The sequence below is a fragment of the Paramisgurnus dabryanus genome, chromosome 7, assembly GCF_030506205.2.
Source record: "Paramisgurnus dabryanus chromosome 7, PD_genome_1.1, whole genome shotgun sequence".
NCBI classification, from domain to species: domain Eukaryota; kingdom Metazoa; phylum Chordata; class Actinopteri; order Cypriniformes; family Cobitidae; genus Paramisgurnus; species Paramisgurnus dabryanus.
In genome coordinates, this window is record NC_133343.1 from 29179138 (window position 1) to 29203445 (window position 24308).

The window sequence follows — 24308 nt, forward strand, 5'->3', positions numbered from 1 at the left end:
TGTTATATGAACACATTTCACCTCAAACGACACTTAAATATTAATTTAATGACATTTTATAATGTTTTTCATAAATTAAATAAATGTCTTACACACACAAACTCTCATGTTTACCCATCTGTTAAGAGTGAGACACTAACCTTTACTGTTTTTACTATTACATATAAAACTAGACTAGTTTTCATTTTTTTTTTACAGATGATGATGTCCACAAAAGGAGGCTTTACTCAGATTTTTCAGTTTTTCCTCAAATTTGTCTCCAAAACACACACACATGCACACGCACACACGCACACACACACGCACACACACACACACACACACACACACACACACACACACACACACACACACACACACACACACACACACACATGATGACCAAATGATCCATGACACGTTGCTAAGCAACACAAGGTTCTGTTTTTGTCTGATAAGCTGGAGAAGAATGTGACTCGTGCAGGCGGCTGATGGATGAACAGTTTCCTCTCTCTCTCTCTCTCTCTCTCTCCCTCTCTCTCTCTCTCTCTCTCTCTCTCTCTCTCTCTCTCTCTCTATTTCTCTTTCTGTATCTCTCTTTCTCTCTCTCTCTTTCTGTATCTCTCTCTCTCCGTTTCACTTTCAGACACACATACTTGTCAATCCAATAAAGTTTTTCATAGCTCTGCACACTTTACATATATCAGCAGTATTACAGCTCTGTGTTCAGCATAAAAGTAAAAATATAACTAAATGAAAATAAATTAGTATTACATTTCTTCTTTAGATCAGATCACACAAACTCTCAGTGTATTTTTCAGTCTCTCTCTAAGTGAAACGTGTGGCAGCAGACAAAAGAAGGTCATTTCAAAAGCACGGCTGCTGTAAAATTATGCCAGAAGGAATCAAATGTAAGTGCAGGTCATGTGACGCTCGTTCAGACGCTCTGCTCTGATTGGTTGAGGGAACATCGTCTACAAAGCCTCTGATTGCTAATAACCCACAATTACACTTCTTCACAAAATGACACAAAAATCAAAGGCCAGAAATAGTCGCCCATCCATTCATGTCTTACTGCCTCCTGTCGCCCATTTCTTCTCCATTATGTCTCCTCACAGCTGCAGTGAGACACATGCCGTGAGACTTCTTCACACCCCATTACACACACGCACACACACACACACACACACACACACACACACACACACACACACACACACACATGCACATAGACTTGATAAATGTTTACTGTATTTTGTTGTATATCTCCAGCACATCCAGCAGTATAGTGATGTAATCTGATCTTCCTTCATGTATTGATGTAAATCTGTGATTAAACTGATGCATGCTTTTAGTTTCATTTATTGTGAGATTATTGAGATTTTACATTTACACAACAAGAGATTTGACATTTTTTCTATATACCTGTAGATTTCTACACAGTCTGTTGATATGATCTCAGAAAATGACGAATGTTTATTATAAAGTTATAAATAGAAATAGTTGGAGATACAGGTAATCATAAAGTGCAGCTCAGAATTTATAATAAACATACAAACAAATGCAGGTTAAAAGTTTAAATGTCAGTGGTTTACTGTAATTGTATGATAAATCGATCAATTGAGAGACAGCGAGAGATGTTTTTTCAGGGTTGTTCATCAGCAGATCCTCACAGCTGTAAGATCTCATTGAGTTGATGTGTTCACTGTGTTCATTATGAACCTGTTGGTTTGTGTCGGTCTGTGTGTCACTGATAGTATTGATGTGATGCTGTTGTCATTTTACAGCACATTTGACAGAGATAATGCACACAGAGCAGCTGTCCATCTGAACAACACATACACAAAAACACACACATATGCACAAAAACACATGCAAATTCATGTGTGCGGGTCATTCTGCGGAAATGTCCATTTTTCTGTCCCTAGCCTTTACAGAAATATTACACTTGAAACACCCTTTAGGGTTACATTTTTTTATATTTTAAATGAAAAAAAAAATGTTATTTGAACAATTACACCTTCTTGAGCCATCAATGTGACAATATTTGATTTTTATTAATTAATTAGAAATCCAAGCACCACAGAAGTGCTCGTCCCCAAAGTCATGTACAGAGGGAAAATGCTTAATTTTGTTTTCATCCATTTAAAATACAATAATGTGTCCATAACTATCAAATATATGATGTAAATTACATTAAAAGACAAAATGCTATTAAATATGATCAAATATATAATGAAAGTAGTGGTCCCCTGGAGTTGTGTCACTGGTGTTACCGTAACAAAAAAGCTCTTATTTTTAAATCAAAATCACACTGATGACATCACTTGAATTCCTTCTTTCAATTTCCTGGTGATCTATGAAGAGACGCCCATATAAGTCCACTGTCTCTTTTCAGTTATCAGAAATCTTCTCATTTATCTCATTATTTCATGTGAAGCTTTTAGTTTAAGTCACTGCTATGACCTCCTTTATTGTTTGGGAATTGCAAAAAAATAGAATACAAATGGATTAAAGTACTTAATTTAGTGAATATACAATGATGGTTTGATACTTTGCAGCAGAAATTTTGTAAAATGCAGTAAAAATTGTCGCTGGTGATTTGTTGTGTCACTGGTGTTACTGTTTTTTTCTTTCACATTAAATAAAATCTGCTACACTTAAGAATTAAGCTTTAAAGCTGAAAAAATAAAAATAATATTTCATAAACACCTTTAGTATTGCTAAAGAAGTAAGTTAACACCAGTAATAAAAAAGTTCTATGTAGTCTTTAAGTACATGCACACAAAAATCATTAAGCTTTCATTTATGTGTACTTATAAAGTCAAAGAGTAATCTAATAATGTGGTCTAAGTTTAAATGTTAGAAAAAGAAATACATTTTAAGACATCTTGCCATACCAAAAGTGGACGTTTCTGTAGAATGACCCATGCACACACACACACACACACACGCATGCACACAAAAACACATTTACATATGCACACACGCACACAGACAGAATTTCCTCTTCATCATTCCGTTAACAAACTCCTCCTCCTCAAATTTATTAAATGACAGATACAAAATCCTTCACAAAGCCACAATGACATACAAGCAGAATTCAACATCTGAAGAGCTTTCATTTCTAAACAGATGAAATATATTTATGATAAATGATGAATAACACTGTAAGAGTTGTGTATCTGTGTGTTATTTTAATGTGTGTGTGTGGGAATCGTCCATGTGTTTGTGATGGTCACAGTGATGACCTACATCTGATTCAGACTGAAGATCTTTGTCTCTGATCATTCAGCTGTGACACTACAGCACTCACACACTCTTATTGTGTAAAAATGTCAAACGTGTCTTAACACAACAACACAACACAACACATGTGCTGTTTGTATTGGGCTTCAGTTCAGTGATGTAATGTCAACAAAACTTCAGCATGTTTTTACTACAGACACAGATCATGAGATTTAATGTCACTGTTATCAGCATTCAGACAACAAAAGATCTGGAAATAATTCATCATCAAACTGTTAATACATCACTTTAAATATAACATGCTGCCTGAGAGAGATGTGTGTGTGTGTGTGTATCAAAGATCCAGAAGTGTTAAAAACATTCATCAAAACTGTACAATAACAGTCATTTAAATGTGATACAGAAACACTGAAGGTCAACACCGTCTACAGATGATAAAGTCTGTTTCAGAAAAAGCTTATAGCAATAAGATTCAAATGAATGACATGTTTAATACTGTCAGGCACAAAATCTGTACAAAATAACACCTCAGTCATTCATTTCCCTCACATAACAAACACAACCGTACACTAACAGTTAATAAATAAACAACATTAGTAGTGCCATACAATCTGAAGTCGTCGTTTGTCCATTTAAATGCAGAAGTCCAGCTTCATTACATTATGAATGTTTTGTGACATCACTTCCTGTGTGTCATTGAGGATTAATTTATTCTTCAGAGAATCTCACAGCTTCTCATTGAGGTGAAGTTTAAGAAGAAAAACACTTTCATCTGTTTCACATTGTGATGGGGAGTTGTGTTGTGTTGTGTTGTGTTGTGTGTCTCTCTACTGCCCTCTGCTGTCTGATCGGACTTTAATGATCCATTCACCACTGGGGTTGTTATTATAAAGATCAAATAAATGTGTATCTGGATTCACACAGAGTTCACCTGCACAATAAAACAACACTGTGTCATTATCTGTATAATAAAGTCTTCAGTTGTTGTATGAACTAAAGCAGCTCTAATGTGAGTCATGAATCAGTACTGTATGTCATCTTATACTTTATTGCTCACGTTTTTAACAATACTGTATGATGATATATTCATTGGTAGAGCATCACAAAGTGCATAGGGTTCAATCCCAGTAAGCACACATACTGATAAAATGTATAGTTTGAATTAAAGTGTCTGCCAAATGCACAATTATACGTTTACATACAGCCTGCAGATTCTGGAAAAGGCTGAACATTAAAAAAAAAGAATTATGAAAATAAACGTTTGTTTTTCATTTGAACAAGTTCTTTCACAACACAAAATAATAACAGAATATAAGATATTTAAAAAAACATTGACAATTTACACCGGTCACCCTGTCCACCTGACTTTTAAATGTATGGTATTGACTTTTTGAGCATCACTAAATGTTTCTATCTATATTGTTATAGTTGTGTGTGAGTATTGTCCTCAATGTGATAAAAAGAATCTCAGATCAGGATTGAATTAAAAACAAGTTTTAAATTTCCCCCCAAAATTTCTGCATTTTCCAGAATCTGTAAGGTGTACCGTGTATGTAAACTTCTGACCTTAACTGTAAATGTAAATGATAGAGTATATAATTGTGGATTCAATATTTCCTTTTAACTTACCAATATTTCCACCCACTTCATAGATGGCACAGTCTGGAGATGATGTCATACCATTTCTGTGTAGGACCAAGAGTAAACATGTCATTTTAGACTATGTTATGAGTTTGTTTGTGTATATGTTTGTGTTCATACCGTTTTAATAAACTCTTGCTGTTGTCAGAAGTGTGTAGTTCTTTATAAAACTGTGACATCAGATCTGAAGCGCGAGAATTAATGGTGAGACGAAACTCCATTGAAAAACTCACATCTCCCAGCTGAACCTTTACTGTACGACAAGGCTGCAAACACACAGAGAGAGAGAGAGAGAAGATTACCATTAGAACAGTAATAGAGATCATGTGACTCTTCTTCAGGTGACTCTACACTGAGATTAAACTCAATAAAGGGATGAGTTTGATCTTTTAATCCTCTCACAGTCACAATCTGTCAGCACAAGAGAAGAATTTCTCCTCTGTCTCATTCACCTCAGCAGAGTTTTTCTCAGGTTTGTCTTTGTTGTCTGTGTGGATCTTCTTGAGCAGGTTCTTGATGCGTTTGTCGTAAAACTGATAGCGGCGACTGTTGTTCTCGTTCAGTTTCCTCACCTGACTCATCAGGAAGTTTGGCACCTACAGAAGATGAGACACTTTAGAGTAAAACAAACCCGCAGAAATCTGTGTGACCTGTCCTCTGATCATCTGTACAAAGTTTTTTAACTCAAGTATGGAGTACAGTAAGAGTATGGAGTACAGTAAGAGTATGGAGTACAGTAAGAGTATGGAGACGAGTAACTTTATATCTACAGATGTTTGAGAATATTGAGAGATGTTGTTTATGTACCGTCCACAGCAGGTCTTGATAGCGTATGAGGAGTCTCATGATGTCGGCGGCCCGTTCTGCCTGACCTTTCTCTTGACCGTCTGTTGTCAGTTTACTGGGCACTGCTTTATGAAGAAAGAGGTTTGGAGCCATGATGGTGGAGACGGCCCACAGATTCATACGGTTTCTACGCTCATGAAAGATCACTTTACTGAGAAACTCCAGCAGAGCCTACAGAAGAACACACAACACATATATCACACATATCACACAACATATAGCTGTCTTTGTGCATGAGTATTTTGTACCTTAAGTGTGTTTCTGTTGGCTTCTGGCAGTAGCAGCACAAGCAAATTCAACACATGCAACTTCTGTTTCAAGTCTGCAATATCTATAAAAACACATTCAAAATCATTCTGATTCTAAAGAAAGATTCTTTTAAAGATACCCAACAAAAAACATCACAAACTACTACAAAAAACATCACACACACACACACCTCTGACAGCACTGAACGTGTCGAGATGTTCAGCGGTCAGCAGTGGAGCTGGAAGCTCACGGATGAATTTCTTCAGGAGCGCTGCAGCATCATTTGGACTGACGTCATCCCAACAGAATGAACCTCCATAAAACGACTTCTCCAAATTCTGCTGAAGAACCTAAAGAGAACCCAGCAGCACACAGAGATGAGCACATCTAGAGATATTAGAGGATCAGATGAAGTAATGATGAGATGAAACGGACTTTGATTCTGGCCTGAGATCCTGGAACCCTCAGAATCCCCTCAGACTCCAGACCTTTCTTCTCCAGAAGAGACAGAAGCTACAACAGACCAAATCAAACATCATACACCAATGTCAAAGACCAGTGAAGACACTAGCTTACTGCTTATAGTATGTGCTGTATACAGGGCCGCATTAATGCATGGGCTTACCTGGGCTTAAGCCCAGGGCCTCGGGCTGGAAAGGGCCCCGAGATGCCGGAAAAAAATAACAACCGCATTTTATAAAAAGTTGATACTCCCTTTACAATGATGCTTAATCGCTTTGCTTTGAATGTCCATGCGTGAATGCAGTTCCTGCGCGAGAAAATCTCTCACTTACTGTTGGCTACCCAATCATAGTGAGCTTTTTAAAATTTCTGTCTGAAATATCCATTATTGCATTTCTGATGAACAAAGACGAAACTGAGGACGCGTTTTTATCTTATTATGAAAGACAACGTGTAAACATTCATTAAATGATTCCTCGTAACATTTTAAAGCCAAGATGTACAGAACAGCACACAAAGATATTACAAAAAACATTTTTGATAACTAAATCTAATAAATAACAAATTAGATTCTGCCTCGGAAGCCACGGCTAAGTTCAGCGATCTTATTTCATTTTGAGATTTAGCGTGGCAAGGAAATAAAAGACGAGAAATTACATATAATTTGTTACTGTAAATTGTAAAAAACAAGCTTTATATACAATTCCTTAAACGGTTCATTTATAACAAGAAAACACTTAAAATAATCGTTTCATAGACACTATATATGCTTTATTATTTTGCACAGAAATATCTGATGCTTACTTTCACTTTGATCATCTCTGTATTTACTTGAAACATCTGATGTTTCTTATAACATTTGTTTCAGGAATCTCTTTTCTATCATTTGAAAGTTAACACCGACCATATCATTAAATCACAAGAGAGACAATTGTGTCAGATTCGGTAGATATATTTATATTCGGTGTCATCACCGAAAAAAAAAAAACGGCTTACCTGTTTTGTAGCTCAACTTCTGACAAGTTAAGTAACCTTTTTAAATACATTTTAAAACTTGTACTTGTCGAAAAAATCTGTTTTTTGATGTTTAGTTTGATGAACGCCTAAATATGATCACGCAAAACACCTAGAGCGTTCAGCTAAATTGAATGTGACAGCATGCAACAGCGTAACATCGACACAACGGAAAGCAATCCAAAACTTACAGAACTTAAATTAGATCAGAATTTACCTTTATAATTAATAAAAAATAAAAACAAAATGAAGTCAGAATCAATAAGGTGCAGAACATGGGTGCAAAATGCCTAAATGCGCAGGGGAATAAAACACAAGCCACAAATAGTTTAATCAGATAACACTAAATAATCTATAAATGAAATAAAAACAAAGAAATATTAAAATAAATTTTAAAATAACGAAAGTATAGAATTGCCTTTTTTGTCTTTTTTAAATTGCAGAAACAAAGAGACTTTGCAATGGTTTCTGAATATGGACGTGTAGCCCTGTCACGGGATTTAGGCTATTAACAGACTTTAAAAATATTTATTAAAAGCTACTTTTTCACATATTATTTACTTCGTATTATCATAATAGGCTGTATATTTTTTATATTGGGAGAAAGCTGTTATATGTGAAATCAGATAATGTGCACTCTTATACAGCCAAAATTAAATGATCCTCATTTTATAACACATCTGCGACGATTCGACTGTGCAGTAGTCGAATCAGGCTTCTCCTGTCAAAGCATCGAATCTTAGACTATTCGGGTCACCTAGGACTGCATATGTTATGCAGTGATATTTGTGTATATTGTGGGCATTCTGATATGGTTTTAATATTTTGTTATTGCATTTATTCCAGCAAAATAAAAGCCTGACAACTTGCACTTAGTGCCCTGCTAAAAAAACAGCATACCAGCAAGACCAGCATATGTTGTGTTTTGGTGCTGGTTTGCTAGTAAACACCAACTAAACCAGCATTAGCACCAGCATTAGCACCAGCTAAACAAGGACCAAACCAGCATTAGCACCAGCATCAAATGCTGGTCATACCAGCAAGACCGACATATGTTGTGTTTTGGTGCTGGTATGCTGGTGACCACCAGCTAAACCAGCATAGACCAGCATAATTCCCATGCTGGTCCATGCTGGTTTGATGCTGTTTTTTTCAGCAGGGTTATTATAAAGATTGTGTGAATGTAGGCTGTAATTCTGGTGGATGAAGGGCCCCACAAAAGGGTAAAGCCCAGGGGCCCCTTACAGTGTTAATGCGGCCCTGGCTGTATACTGCATACTACTATCTAAAAACAAAGGCTGCTCTTATTCTATATACTAAGACTTCACTACATGTTAATTTTGAGTGTTTTGATCAATCATGATAACATCACGTACTGTTTGAAGAAACAGAGGAATCTGAAGATTAGGTTTGGTCTTCTGATCGTTCTCCACCAATGAGGTGAGAGGAACACCAAACAAACAACTCTCTAAAAAACAGAAAGACATGTGTGAGTATTGTGATTATCAACTGCAGGTCTCTCTCTCTCTCTCTCTCTCTCTCTCTCTCTTTCTCTCTCACCAGCAATTTTCCTTTTGCAAGTTTTGTGTCGTTTGACCTCGAGTTCCAGCACATCACAAAGAGCCGTCATGTCAATCAGAGCCAACTGACGGACCTTCTTCATGTCCTGCTGGGATAAATCCACCACCCGCGTCACTCCCAGACGACACTGTGGGCAGATCACTCTCTGAAGGAGAAACACAGACAAAAAGAGACAATCAGTACTTTCACCATATCACCAATGAGAGAGAGAGAGAGAGAGAGAGAGAGAGAGAGAGAGAGAGAGAGAGAGAGAGAGAGAGAGAGAGAGAGAGAGAGAGAGAGAGAGAGAGAGAGAGAGAGAGAGAGAGAGAGAGAGAGAGAGAGAGAGAGAGAGAGAGAGAGAGAGAGAGAGAGAGAATGATTTACCGGCAGAGCTCCATCATCTCTCCTCCACTCACTGCTGTTGTGTTGTGGTAGTTTGGATTGTTTTAGTAAGATGGCCGCCTGTTCACAATACGCCACATCTGTGATAAAGATCTCATCCTTCTGTTGAGCTGAACACTCCTGAACACTGACAGCTACACACAAACACACACACACACACACACACACACACACACACACACACACACACACACACACACACACACACACACACACACACACATAAACACAGTGTTAGTATATGTACGCACAGCAGGATCTGATCCATTTGAATGTCATTTCCATATGAAAAGAGAGGAAATTGCATTTTGTGTTCAAATGTAAAATACTGCATTAATTTCTGTTCATTATAAAGACTTTGACTGATAATTAATGCAGAAGATTTCTCTGAATGTGAACCATTATAATTTTATTAAACACACATATTCTCTTATATTATTTACTCTGAAAGGTTAAAGATATGCAGCTACATATTAAATAGGACATTAACAGACTGCTCTTCATATCAGTTAAATCTTAGATTTCATTTTATTAAACATATTAATCCATAACCCTAAAAAACTCCTAGGATAATTCCTTGATTTTGATTCCTTGCATTTTTTAAATGAGATGTGAAACACACGGTGATATTGAGGAGTGTCGTGGATGCTGTTTCTATGTGGTTGCTAAGCTGAGTGGTTGCTAGGATGATGCTAAGTGGTTTCCAGGTAGAGTTTTAGATTGGACAAATTCCAATTTTGCATGTATATAATGTGCCAGTCCGTCCTATTCACTTAATACAGCGTGAATCTTTTTGTGTCGTTTTGTGTTGGTTTTTTGTCGCTTCCCAGCAATGTGTTGGGTTTGGGGTTTGAACAACTTTTATATAAAATGTCATCCTAACCCAAACCCCAAATCTTATCCCAACTCCAAGCGACCATAGTATAAAAATAGACATATAAACCTATATAAACCGTATAAACCTATTTATTAAATGACATCCTAAAGCAAATCCCACATCTAATCCAGGAGACAACTGAAAAAATTTTTAAACTGGCTATCATATACGGCACGACTTTTCACACTACATGCTATTTATACGCACTTCATGAGAATGGGTTGTTTTGCCTGTGTGTGTTCGCGTGTGTGTGTGTACCTGATCTCTGGGTCTTTGTGATGTTCTCCATGTGTCTGTGTGTGTCAGACTCACTGTTGTGTGTTTCAGGCACTGCAGTCTGAATAGAAACACACACACACTCAGAAATGTTAAAGCTTGATTCACATCACTGATATCATCTCTGACATGAGTGACCTCATAATGTCAGCTAAAGATAAAGTCACATCTCCACTTCTTTAGTTTATCTGACACACATTAGTGACCTTTAACTGCATAGATGATGACACACAACACAAATGTGATTCTGTTTGACCATGAAAACATCATTCACAAGCTAAACATTTTGTTCAATATCACCATAAGTGCAGACAGGTGATGTTACCTCACCTGACTGATGGGTGAAGTAAAGATGTCTTTGACGTGTGGAGGTGTTGTTTTGTTTCTCTTGCGCAGTGAGCAGGTGTATGAATCAATGCGCCTCTGAACCGCTGCAGCTTGTGTCCTGGTCAGCGTGGACAACAAAACGACTTTATCCACCTCTTCTTCTTCACCCGTCACCAGTGGAGACAAACCAGCATCCTGAAGCCAGAGCTCCTCCTGCTCACCCTCTGAAACACACAAACACACACACGCACACACACACACACACACACACACACACGCACACGCACACATCAGATATCTTTATTTCAGTTCTTTCTTTTCAGGAATGAGATTCATGAAAGAAGTAAAGTTGAGTTGTGTGTCTCACCTTCAGATTGTCTTGAGTCTCGTCTGCTGATGTCCGTCTCTGAATCACTGATGTGTTGTTGTATGATCTCCACTTCACTCCAGAAAGACTCCAGACATAACGGATCCGACTCCTGCGGCTGTGATGTCAGACGCTCCGTTGAATCCGGCTGAGGCTCCGTCCAGGACTCAACATTCATTGCGGTGACGCTGGAGTCCCTGAATCAAACACCATTGAGATATAAGGAAGGAAGAAATGACTTCATAACAACCGAATCAACCGGTTAGTGTCAAGTAATCATGTCAGATTTAACTGTCTGATGTCCAGATTTGATGAGCTGATGATGAGCTTCATGCGATGAAATCAACATCAAAAGAACGTGAAGACCTTTAGAGCTTCTGAATGCTGCTGCACAACATTAATAATCAAAAACATCTACAATTTAAAAGCTTAAAGGTGCCAAAGAATGCATTGTAATAATCTGTTAAATTATTCCCTGATATCTACACAGAAGGTTTGTGGCTTTTAAAATTATCCAGTGTAAAAATGATCCAGAGTCAGTTTTAAATGTCCATTTACAACCCTAGGATTTGTCTTTAGAATGAAATGGTCTATTATTACCTTATTTGATAGGGTCATGAATAATAATGTTGAGCTCTGCTCTGATTGGCTGTTTTTCTTCAGTAGCTCTGTGTGTGTGTAAACAGATCTTATGTTTGAGTCTGGATCAGATTTTGAGGAATAATCAATTATTTGGAGATTGTTAATGGACGTTTCTGAGCGGTAAGTTTGTGTTTTTTTCAGTATGGACCTGCAAAACTTAACTGTAACGTCAATAGAAGAACTTCAGCCTAAACGCTAGCATATAGCATTAACTAGCATATAGCGCTAACTCAAACGTCACAACTTTGTTTTTATCATTGTAACAACATTGTAATTAATTTAATGAATAATTTAATGTTGGGGTGTACATCTGGACTGTAACGTCACAGTTGGTGCTATGTTGTGATTGGTCTGTTTTCCAGCGGTCTTTTAACCTCTTAAGCGTCGTCCTATCCTTTAGAGTGGGGGGGTGAAAAATTGAAGTGCATGTTCAAATGAATATAACTCTGGCATTTTTTGGTCTAGAAGCCTAATCTTTATCTTGTTTTAAAGAAGACAATTCAAGGTTTTTGACTGAAGTGTAAGCAGGTGAAAATATTTAACAGAAAATTTGTTATAGCAGTTTAAATTTATTTTAATAAATACAAATAATCCAATAAAATATTAATTTTATTCAAAAAATTATAAAAAGGTAAATTTTTCAAAAAAGTAATAATGTAAACATGAAGCCATATGTCTCAAGCAGTTGTGATCCAAATTTCAAGTTAAAATCACAAAAAATGAGGTTTGTATCACAGTTTTAGTGGTTTTACCAACAACGGCCAGTAGGTGTCAACGGTTGGCTGCATACTCTTGTCATAAATGAATCAATTGCTGTCACTGCATTATTATTACTGCAAAAACATTTTGAAATATGAAAACTACATTCTAAGAGCTTTCCAATGATATATAGTTTGTCAACATTTTTGTAGATTTATACTAGTATATAGTGTTATGAATATAGAAAATTAATATGCATTCCTATGGGGGGGGTGGCATGTAACAAAAAACTGTCACTAAATTATTTCTATCATCAGATGACTTTGACATATGAAAACTACATTCTGAGAGCTTTCCAGTGATATATAGTTTATCAAGATTTTTGGGGTTTAGAGTGGGGGGTTTAGTGTTAGAAAAATGTAAAAACATATTGGGCCTACATGTGGGCCCGTGACCTTTTTGAAACTGACTCTCACTACATCATTTTTTTCTCAAAATGGTGAAGATATATGATAACTACACTCTTAGAGCTTTCCAATGATATATAGTTTGTCAAAATTGTTTAGGTTTGGAATAGGGTATTAGTGCTATACATATGTAAAAACAAACTGGGTTCACCTGTGGCCCGATGACATTTTAGAAACTGACTCTCACTCTCTCATAATTTCTCCAAAATGGTGATGAAATATGAAAACTACACTCTCAGAGCTTTCCAATGATATATAGTTTGTCAAGAAATTTTAGGTTTAGATAGGGTATTCGTGTTACCAATATATAATAACAACATGGGCCCACCTGTGGACCTGTGGCATTTTAGAAAATGGCTCTCACTATGTCATTTCTTTCCCAAAATTCTGAAGATAAATCGAAACTACACCCTTAGAGCTTTCAAATGATATATAGTTTGTCAGGATTGGATAAGAATTCACATGGAAAACACTGAAGTAAACATAGGCGCCCCACTGGCGAAACAGTGACATTTAGCAGGATAAAAATGTTTTGAGGCGCACTCTCTTCATAAATGAATCAATTACTCTCCCTACATAATTTATTTTATAAAACACTGTTAAAATGTCTATTCTAGAGGCTTAGACCTTTCCAACAATATATAGTTTGTAGTGATAGATTAACATTTACCTGAACAATATTGACGTAAAGTTAGGTGTCCCGTATACGGGACGGTGACGCTTAAGAGATTTTAAGGTTTACATAAGAAGGAGGAAACAATCGTGTTTGAGGCTCATGATATGTCATCATGTACACAACTCTTATTATTCATCTATGCCTACATAAATACAGTTTTACATTCTATGGCACCGTTAAATAAACTTTAGATGTCATCAGGCTCAGAGAAGAAGTTCTGCTTAAGGACATCACAATACATCGCAATACTAACACACACCTCTCTCAAATGCTTGTATATCACAGTTGTTCAAACAATAAATTAACAAAATACAAATCTAAATACAGAAGAAAGCACTGCAACACACATCTATGATGAACAACACTCTGAAACGGTTGTGTTAAAAACAACACAATCTGTGTTAACACGCATCCCTATCTAAACACATCTCTGTGTGCTATTATTGGAACAACAACACAACCTTTGTTGTCTCTTTTATTGATTTTAAATCAACACAAGACGACACAAATAGCATAACACATTGTGTAAAAAATGAACACAAAAAGCCCTTACAAATGAAAATTGTGTTTCCTCGATAGACCACCACGTATGTTTGTTACGTGACAAGTTAACCCATGTGTTTCAGTCTGGTCTTTAGTTATAAACCATACCTGATAACCGGTTGAGTTTGTCTGGTTGAGTACGGCTCGTGTGAACGCTGTGTGAAACCCATACGTTTTGTACGCACCACGGGTCTGGATCGCATCACGGGTCTGGATCGCACCAAACGCTGCCCATTGGTCTTTTTGGGCGTCATATCCATATAATACATCCTGACAGTGTAAAGATGATGCTTTACAGCTCCTCCAGATTCATAAAGTCCATTAACATCTCAGTTATTTACAACACAACATCTCGCTCACACCAGATGTTAAGATGTTTCTCCAGCGATGATTTGATCTCAATGAATCACAGTGAATGACACAAACTCATCTGTTGTTCGCTGTTGTTGGTTTGTTTTGTCAAATGTTTGTGTGCTGGAGGATGAAAACCAGTAAAACCGCATCACAACACAACCTGCCCATCTGCGGCACACCCATACAACACATTCCATTCATTATTTAACATAACACAAATACATCTGATAAAAATAATCCTGACACCTGACCTGATTTCATTATACGTGTTGGTTTCAAACATGAGAAGCAAACACAAGTCTACACACATTAAGTGTGAATTAAAACCATCTGATATATAAATGAGAATATGTTATGTGTACATGTGGACCTGACAGTAGTCGAATCTCAGCATGTTTACTTGTCATCTTCATATGTACACGTCATCATCATCATCATCATGCATTCGCAGATATAAGGCGGGCCGTGCAGATCCCATTAAATCTGTCAGATAAATCTCCTGCTTAACAGGAAGCTGAATGACGCAGACAGACTCTTCATTGTTATATACAGTCTCACTTCAGATCATTTATTTTTACAGTGATATAAAGTGTTTGTCCAGCACTGAGAAATGAAGGATTTACAGTCATGTGTATGTCTGATGATGTGAGGAAACTAACTCATGCTTGTTTTTATCCATCGTCAAATTATTTTTTAACTTGAAAGCCCACCACATGACATACATTGATGTTTTTCATATCACAATCTATTGTGTACTGTAAGGTGTCTATATATAGAGAACACACAAAATGTATCAGTGTTAATATTAAAGATGACTTGTTACTATTATACACTGTAAAGTTATAAACTCACTACAGATCAGATGATGATATTTTACTTTTACTGTCAAAGCAGAAACTTTGTAAAGACACATGCGAGATGAGCACCTAACTAAAGTTCATGAGGTTTTGAGTTTTATTACTTGGACAGTAGGGCTGCTCGATTATGGGTGAAATCATAATCACGATTAATTTTATTTAACACGGTTACTGATAAGTGAATTTAAAAACATGCATTTATTTAACCTTTTTATTAAGTGTTGCTATAGGCTACACGTGTCAAAGCAGTGATGCCTTTATACCTACCATACAAACCTATCGGTCCAGAAGCACACAATTTATATTTTAATCGCACAATAATTGTTGAAATAATTGATTTGTAATTGTTTGACAGCATGAACTGTTTTCAGTTTTACTTCTGTTACAGAAAAACACTGAAGCTGCTGAACAGACACACGAGAAATACTTCAGCAACTTTCACAATATACATGTAGCTTTAATTAGTCTGAGCCGATCGCCGGTAATCCGCTTTACAACCCACAGTGACTTAATCCAGATTGCACTTCAAAAGCTTCTTATAGTTTGCAGAGTATAACAGTTAAGTAATGTGAACTGTCAACCAGATAACCTGCCTCAACTACTGTACAAGAAAAAGATTTCATCAAAGTATTCAAATATCATTTCATAAAGTTCCCCTAAATACACTTCTCAAACTCTCTCATTTCATGCACTCCAGATGTTAGTAGTAGAAGTAGTTTTTAACCCTTTGAGATTTAAATTAACTAGAAGTCCGGTGGCCCGAAAGGTCCTACCTGACCAGCGTCTCTACCCGAACCGAGCGGCCCTGCCAGACCCATAGCTTTTCTGCCCCGGGACATCTTCCTCTGGTTCCTCAGATTTCTCTGTTAGCGCAGAGAGCAGGAAGCAGCCGCTGGCCGTATGCAGTCAGCGACCCGTCTGTAATCTCATTTGAATGTCCACACACGAGAGCCAGAACGCTCCGCACAGGAACGTCACCACATCCCAGCATCCTGCTACAGGAAGACGGCCGGAGGGAGGGCAACACGAGCGGGCAGCTGACACTGCTAACAAACAACAAGGGGGGCGGACGCTCCAGACTGTGCTGATATTTGGGTAAATAAAGATTCTCTGACACCTAAAATACAAAATAACTAAACTGTGCCAACTGCATCTATACCTTTAACTACCTATCACACTATTAACCCTGTATAACTAAACTATACTGCTGCTCTGTGAAGCTTATCTAAAGTAAATGTGTGAGCGCTCCTGAGCTCATAATCCACATCACCTGGATTTGCCTGTAAAAATGTGAGTGTTTGTTTAAAGCTTGAAGTAGTTTGTAAAGATGAATAAACTTCTGTTTCACCTGATCAGACGGCACAGAGAGAGACTTCATCCATCACCCCGCACCTTAGCTACATTACCACCTTATATTATTGTGTTATTGTATATTTCTTGTTTTATGTAAAATGCTTTGACAATAGTGTAAGTACACACATTCATGCCAATAAACTTCCTTTAACCCATTAACTAGTGCAACCTTTTTGGGTGTAAAATTACATAAAATTATTTTGTGTTACACTTTTTGTGGATTTACCAACAACGGCCACTAGGGTGTCAACGGTTTGCTGCATACTCTTGTCATAAATAATAAATTACTGTCACTGAATTAATATTACTGCTAAAATGTGAAAACTACATTCTTAGACCATTCATATACAAGTTTCATATACAGTTTGCCGTGATAAATTAAACTAAGATAAATTAAAAATTTACATGCGAATATCGAAGTAAAACTCAAGTGTGCCGCTCACAGGACAGCACCTGAAGTAATACTCGACCACAAGGTAGACAGCACCAGTTAAAGGACTGAATGGAAATTGAGACAAAAAATTATTTGAGAAAATTTACATCAGAGCTCCTCACAGAATCAAAGCTTTGAGATGAGAGCGCATCAGACAGCAGCTTTAACCTCTCACACAACCTCACTGAGGTCAAGAGCTTCAACCTCACTGCAAATCAGATCAGAAGAGAGGATACAGACAATAATCACTGTAAGAGCACGTGAGAGAGAGAGAGAGAGAGAGAGAGAGAGAGAGAGAGAGAGAGAGAGAGAGGAGAGAGAGAGAGAGAGAGAGAGAGAGAGAGAGAGAGAGAGAGAGAGAGAGAGAGAGAGAGAGAGAGAGAGAGAGAGAGAGAGAGAGAGATCTGATGGATTTCTCCCCTTGTGTTATATTAATCAACCTAATCAGTAAATATAAAACATCATCATAAATCTGTAGATCTTATGTGGATGCTCATCATTTCAGTTATTTATTATCTCATCCTCTGTAAAAAATGTTTAAAGTTTAGTTGTGCATTTTGTCACATATGCAGCAGTAAAATTGTGTGATATGTATTGTTATTGGATAAACAATATACATATCACACAATTTTACTGCTGCAAAGCATATTTTATTTAAGTTCAGCATAGCTGATTTCTATTATTAAAATGCTTGATCTAAAGCTCAGTAATGTTTTGTTAATCTATAATCACATCTGTTATCATTGAGTTTACAGCAGGTGATCACTGCTCTCTCTCTCTCTTCTAGATAACATCAACACAATAAGAATAAAAGCCTTGACATTTACCATTATAGTTACTCTATTTCAACAAATGTCTCATCTGCATCTCTCTCATTTCTCACTTGACAAAAAACAGTCTGTGTACATTCTCAATATAATCTCATTCATGCAGGATCAAGCATGCATCGGTGCACAATGCAGATATCTGCAGTCTATTGTCTGACTGCAGCTGCAGGACAAAGAGAGTTGCGTTCACAGAGCGCGCGTTCCTGCCCACCACACACACACACACACACGCGCGCCCATAGCAACAGGTCTCGTGCACGTAGCAACCGTCAACGCTTCACGACCAGCCACGACACATCTCAGTAACAATAAATGTTTCGCGCGAATAACGAGCAGCATAGTCACAGCCATACACCAGCTGTTTAATTTGCGTTTATAATGTTAAAGTGCTCATTTAAAATCCTGCATACAATTGATTGAGATTATTGCAGATCTCACCTGTGAGAAGAGCTCGCGACGCGTCCACTATCGATGCGCGTCAATAACGATGTTGATGCTGAGGAGACACAAAAGCAGAAGCCGCGCGACACACAGATGGTGCTGAGCCTGCCATCGCGTGACGTCACGGACACCACACCTGCGCATGCGCGTCAGTGGGTGTGTATGCATGTGCGCGCCAGGTAATTTTCCCCAGATCCTTCAGGAGATGAGATGCTTTGTAATGTTGGTCACATACACGTTCTGCAGTGAAATGTTTGAAATGTTATTGGCGTAATATAGCAACAATACTAACCTACATGTAGTTTACAAACATCTTTGATTTTTTTGTCAGTTTTACAGAGCTGCTATAAAACAATACATTAATTGCGTTAAACAAATGAATACAACATTATTTATAACACAGAAAACAAATGCAGTCTGTAAGAAAAACATTTCAATCTCAGAATATTTAAATCGTAACACACAGAGTCATTTAAAGTGGAAAGTGTTTCTTCTGCTTAAATAATATACAACAAGAGTCTCTATTGTGTGTGTGTGTGTGTGTGTGTGTGTGTGTGTGTGTGTGTGTGTGTGTGTGTGTGTGTGTGTGTGTGTGTGTGTGTACCTGGTAATTATCACGTTGTGGGGACCAATTGTCCCCACAAAGATAGGAATACCAGTGTTTTTGTGACCTTGTAGGGACATTTTGATGTCCCCATGAGGAAACAAGCTTATAAATCAAACAGAATGACGTTTCTTGAAAATGGGAAGTAGGAGAAGGGTTTTTGTGATGGTTGGGGTTAGGGAATGGGGTAGGTAAGGGGAATAGAATATACAGTTTGTATGGTATAAAATGCATTACGTCTATGGAATGTCCCCACAAAACATGGAAACCAGAATGTGTGTGTGTGTGTGTGTGTGTGTGTGTCTGGTCATTTCCTTCTATTGTTCAAGCTCAGACCTTGATGAAGATGTGCAGGCCACACCCACTTCCACAACACCCACTGCTCATACAACACGGTTACTATGGCAATTTTCAGCACAGTAATTTAGGATATAATGATCTATGTATATCATAGATCTATTGTCTATTTGGAATAGTCCGTGTATTCTGGATACACAAAGATCTTATTATTCTTTTTTCTTTTTTTATGCTTATTGAATTATAATACTGTTTTCTGAATCTCCCTGTTATATTATGTTATGATAGATGTTTTCTTTGTATGCTTATTAAATGTTACTGATGGACCGTGATGATTATCTAATATGTGTCCATATCAGATGTTTAATATATACAGTATTTGATGTTCTGTTGGAGAAAACACACTGTATAAATGACCTAGAACAGATGCATGCAAAATTTTGCATAATGATTATTGTTTTTTATTATGCAAACTCTCATATGCATCTGTTCTGTGGCAGATAGATCATGTGTAAAGTTAAACGATATTCTAGGGAGTTGTTTTTACCTACCAGTATTGCTTGGGATTCAAACCCATGACCTTGGCAAAACTATACTGGTATGAATTACAGGAAGTCCTTTTAATTGTTTCCTCCTTGTGTCACTTTTCTCACAGTTTACATGCTGATGTATAGTAGCCTACAGTCTGTGATTCCAATGTGAAAACTTTGAGCTGAATACACTAAACAACACACTCACCTTTAGTGACAATGTGCATCAAATGTGTTTCGACTAGCTCTGATTCATCCTATATGTTCAAATATTCAGACATTATTGGTAACAAAACATAGTGAGTCAATGTTGATCTGCAGTGACTTTATTTGCACTGATCACGGTTGTTTTGACAGACACGTGTGCATTACTGTAATCAGCACATCTAACTCGATTACTCCAGCACACATGAAGCCGTTGAAAGCATCTGTCACCTGTGTGTTTGTCCACGTCAGTCCAGCACGTGAGTGTTGAATTCATCTTCTCTCTACTGTACATCACAAGATCATGACCACAGACTAAAAATAGATTATACTGTAAACGGCAAAATACTTGACTTTTTCCCAGATTGATTGAGTGATTGTATTAACAGCTGGTAAATGAGAGATAATCCATGTGTAGGATAAGGTAAATGATGTAATATTAATAATGTAATATTGACTAAATAGAAAATTCAATAATCCCTAAAAAAAAGAGAGATAGCATATATTACATCTCTGAATAGATCATTAGAAATGCTGGAAATAGCATGCTGTTAAATCTCTGTTTTAGGAGCATGTGGCATGTAATGCAATGAATAAAACAAAACAGCTGATGAGCTTTAATTGTTTATCGTCTTTTAATCGTGTGCTACATCACTAATCCGAAGTGAGAATTTGTTGTTTCATATGAATGCCTGAAGATGGCGCCATTCTTTTAAAAGAGGGAGGATTGATGAGCACAGTGATATAAACCTGTGTATACTCTTACATCTCCTCATCTCTTAGAATGTGAAGCTTTAACTGAAGTCTGATACATGCTTAACTCAGATGTGAATTTCATTTTCTCCTAATAAGCGATGTTGGATTCAGCTGGGAATGTCTTGCAATTATTGATTGAATATTGACCATTATATGTAGAAGAAACTTCATTTAAATTACTGATTTATTCTGTTATTTAACTTTGTTCTTATTCTTTTTCTTCTATAACTTATTATTTTACTAATTTTGCACTATATGCTTTGTTTTATTTTTACTATTTGTACGCAGCCAAGCTACAAATGCTTTGGTAATACAATTGTACAGTTTTTATCATGCCAATAAAGCACACTTAGATTGAAAACTGCACTGAAGCAGCAGGCGGTGCTGTTGTTTGTAAAGTTCAGGAAACTCTGAGCAATCTTCTGCTTTAAACATGATTTTTATATCAGGAGTGTGCTTTTTCATTTTAACTGGCAGAACATAAGAGAACATAAGAGACCCTGGAATTGTTTATTTTTATATAAAATACTATAAAGAGAAGGATCATTAATGATTATTAAATTATATTTTTCTTTAATACCATGAACGACATCAGAATCTAATTGTTTCAGTGTCTTTAAAGTGGATTTTGAAGCACTATAAAGTTGTTTTTGAACGGTTAATGAAATAAAGATCCTTCAGCTGCTCATGTGATCTCTACAGGAAGGGAAATCCTGTAAAATTTAAACAAAAACAGATATTTTTTGTCTGTATTGACTTGCACAGAGGAACTGTTCTCCACAAACGTGTAATATCTGCTGCTAATGTAAAAAGTGGATTGAGATTTAGTTTTGATGTTGTGTTCCCGCAGTATGTTCTTGCTTTGCGGTTTAACTCAGATGTGTTTTATTCATGAGGGTACAAATAAAAACATTGAAAACAAGCTCCTAGTTGCGTGAAGTCTGACCGTCAGTACTGAGAGAATCCCTGAGGAGTTCTGTACATCTGTGAGAAAACTTCAAGCTCATTTTAAAATATTTATAGTCAATATTCTTCACAAACACACAGATGGTATAACAGCAAAGTTACCCTGACAAACATTCTTCAGCGTCTGTCCTCAGAGGTCATAAATAAATCAGATGTTCTTGAATCTGGCTATGATTTATGCAGATATTAATATTCAGCAGTTTATGAGGGATATCATTCAGAGCTATCTCACAATGTTTCTGTACAGACAGAACTGAATTTATTGCATGCGTCATCACAACATGAGCATTTATATCATTTCAAGCGATGCTGCTCTAATCGATATGTAATGGATTGTCTGAAGGGTTTTTAAGCAGATGAATATGATTTAAAGCATGCTGATATGTTAAATGTCTCAATGGGACACTTTGATGAAGTGCACATTTAGATCTTCTCTGCAGAACAAATCAATATGGAAAAAGAGTAACTATATGAGATACGATTCAGGCAGAGATAATAAAGGCTGTACTGTAGAAATGATAATATTACCTACGACAGACATCTGACTAAAGTTTTGACCAGGCCAAATTATAGTTACTTGTTGGTCAATATTACCTAAGGGTGGTTTTCCAGACAGGGTTTAGATTAATGCTGGACTTGTCCTCAGTTACATTAGGACATTTAAGGAGTTTTTTTTACAAACATATGTCATTGCAAACTGTTTTCAGTAAAGAAAACTCATTTTATTCAGGGACTGGACCCAAGAAACCAGACCGAACTGGTGTAATTACTGCACCTACCTCACTGGAGCAGTCGAACCCTGAGCCCTGATCATATCAGCTGAGCCCAGATCACACTGAACACATCATATGACAGAAACATATGTGTAAATTACATGATAACACACAAAGAATCAAAACTTCTAATACCAAGTTACTTATATTTTTTTACTGTGTGCTGTTTATATCATTTAATATTTTAATATCATTTTTATTTTATATTATATAATGATTTTTTAAAATGTAAAATAAGTCTTTGTTGTCCCCAGAGTACATATGTAAAGTTTAAGCTAAAATACCCCACAGATCATTTATTCTAAGATGTTAAAATTGCCACTTCGTATGGCGTGAACAAAAATGTGTCGTTTATGGGTGTGTCCTTTAAAATGGAAATGAGCTGATCTCTGCACTAAATGGCAGTGCCGTGGTTGAATGGTGCTGATTAAGGGGTGGTATTATCCCCTTCTGACATCAGAAGGGGAGCCAAATTTCAATGAGCTATTTTTTCACATGCTTGCAGAGAATGGTTTACCAAAATTAAGTTACAGGGTTGATCTTTCCCACATTTTCTATTGTTGTTAAAAGCACTGGGGACCTAATTATAGCACTTAAACATGGGAAAAGACAGACTTTCACAATATGACCCATTTAAACAGCATTTGTTTGATATTTGTATCCCTTAATTTCTTTCCCAGTGAACCAACAACCCCACCCATCTCTCTCTCTGTCTCTCTCTCTCTCTGTCTCTCTCCCTCTCCCCACAGGGACTCTGTCTGTCTGTGACACACATTATACAGCAGATGATGAAGATGATGATGGTGCTTATCAAACAATAAGTGATGAGACTAATAGAATATTAAGTGCTGTTTCCTCTTGCACTCTTTTAGTTTGCATACACATTACTTAATGTAGCCTACTGTTGAACCTGTAATTTTACTCTATGCATCAACAGTATATCTCACACATTCTAACTTAGACATTATATGTAAGCGGGCCCTAGGTTCTCAAGGACACCTGACACTGATAGGTCCAGCTCCGGTTTAGTCTGATGAACATGACTGACTCATTTTTATGATGCCTACAGTCAAACCATCATCATCTTCTTCATAGTTTATCTGTCTGCTTGGGTAGAGTTCGAGCCCCAGCTAGGTCAGGTGGCCTTTCTGTGTCAGCGTGGGTTTACTCCGGTTTCCTCCCACAGGCCAAAAACATGCAAGTTAGGTGAATAGGAGATACCAAATTCACCTAAAACAAAACAGATTCTTCATGTATAATGTAATTGTCCTATTTTATATATTTTTTAACAATTTCAATTCAAGTTAGAAGGACATGTCTGGTTTAATGTCCTATTTGTGATCTATCATCATGTTAACTGAGTAAATGTTTCATACTCTCAGAAATAGCAGCCTATACTGGTTTAGTATTAGTTATATTTAGTCAGTTTGATAAATGTGCTTGTTTGATAGCACTAATATAAAGTCCTGACTGCAAACCTACAGACTGTTTTTGTGTGTGTGTGTGTGTGTGTGTGTGTGTGTGTGTGTGTGTGTGTGTGTGTGTGTGTGTGTGTGTGTGTGTGTGTGTGTGTGTGTGTGTGTGTGTGTGTGTGTGTGTGTGTGTGTGTGTGTGTGTGTGTAAAGGATGATTTC

General features: G+C 36.9%; 1 protein-coding gene across 1 annotated transcript; it reads right to left on the minus strand.

Moving 5' to 3' along the window:
• Window positions 1-2996: 2996 nt before the first annotated feature.
• Window positions 2997-15922, minus strand: LOC135757752 (rho GTPase-activating protein 40). The gene is made up of 15 exons (XM_065272443.2): window positions 14388-15922; window positions 11253-11449; window positions 10889-11109; window positions 10541-10619; window positions 9388-9539; window positions 9001-9166; window positions 8817-8908; window positions 6400-6477; window positions 6155-6314; window positions 5964-6046; window positions 5677-5886; window positions 5322-5465; window positions 4990-5135; window positions 4858-4913; window positions 2997-4159 (listed from the first exon to the last, which is right to left on the minus strand). Exons 1-15 carry the CDS (start codon window positions 14546-14548, stop codon window positions 4056-4058), a joined length of 2049 nt encoding a protein of 682 aa, XP_065128515.1. The 5' UTR covers window positions 14549-15922; the 3' UTR covers window positions 2997-4055.
• Between the last annotated feature and the right edge of the window lie 8386 nt (window positions 15923-24308).

Bases quoted from the DNA above. Each gene is read 5' to 3' on its own strand.
- LOC135757752 (XM_065272443.2), bottom strand. From the start codon at position 14,548: ATGTATTATATGGATATGACGCCCAAAAAGACCAATGGGCAGCGTTTG. The intron at 9,540-10,540 runs GTACACACACAC...GTTTGTGTGTAG, and splicing joins CACAAAGACCCAGAGATCAG to CTGTCAGTGTTCAGGAGTGT. The intron at 5,136-5,321 runs GTGAATGAGACA...GTGTGTTTGCAG, and splicing joins CTGAGAAAAACTCTGCTGAG to CCTTGTCGTACAGTAAAGGT.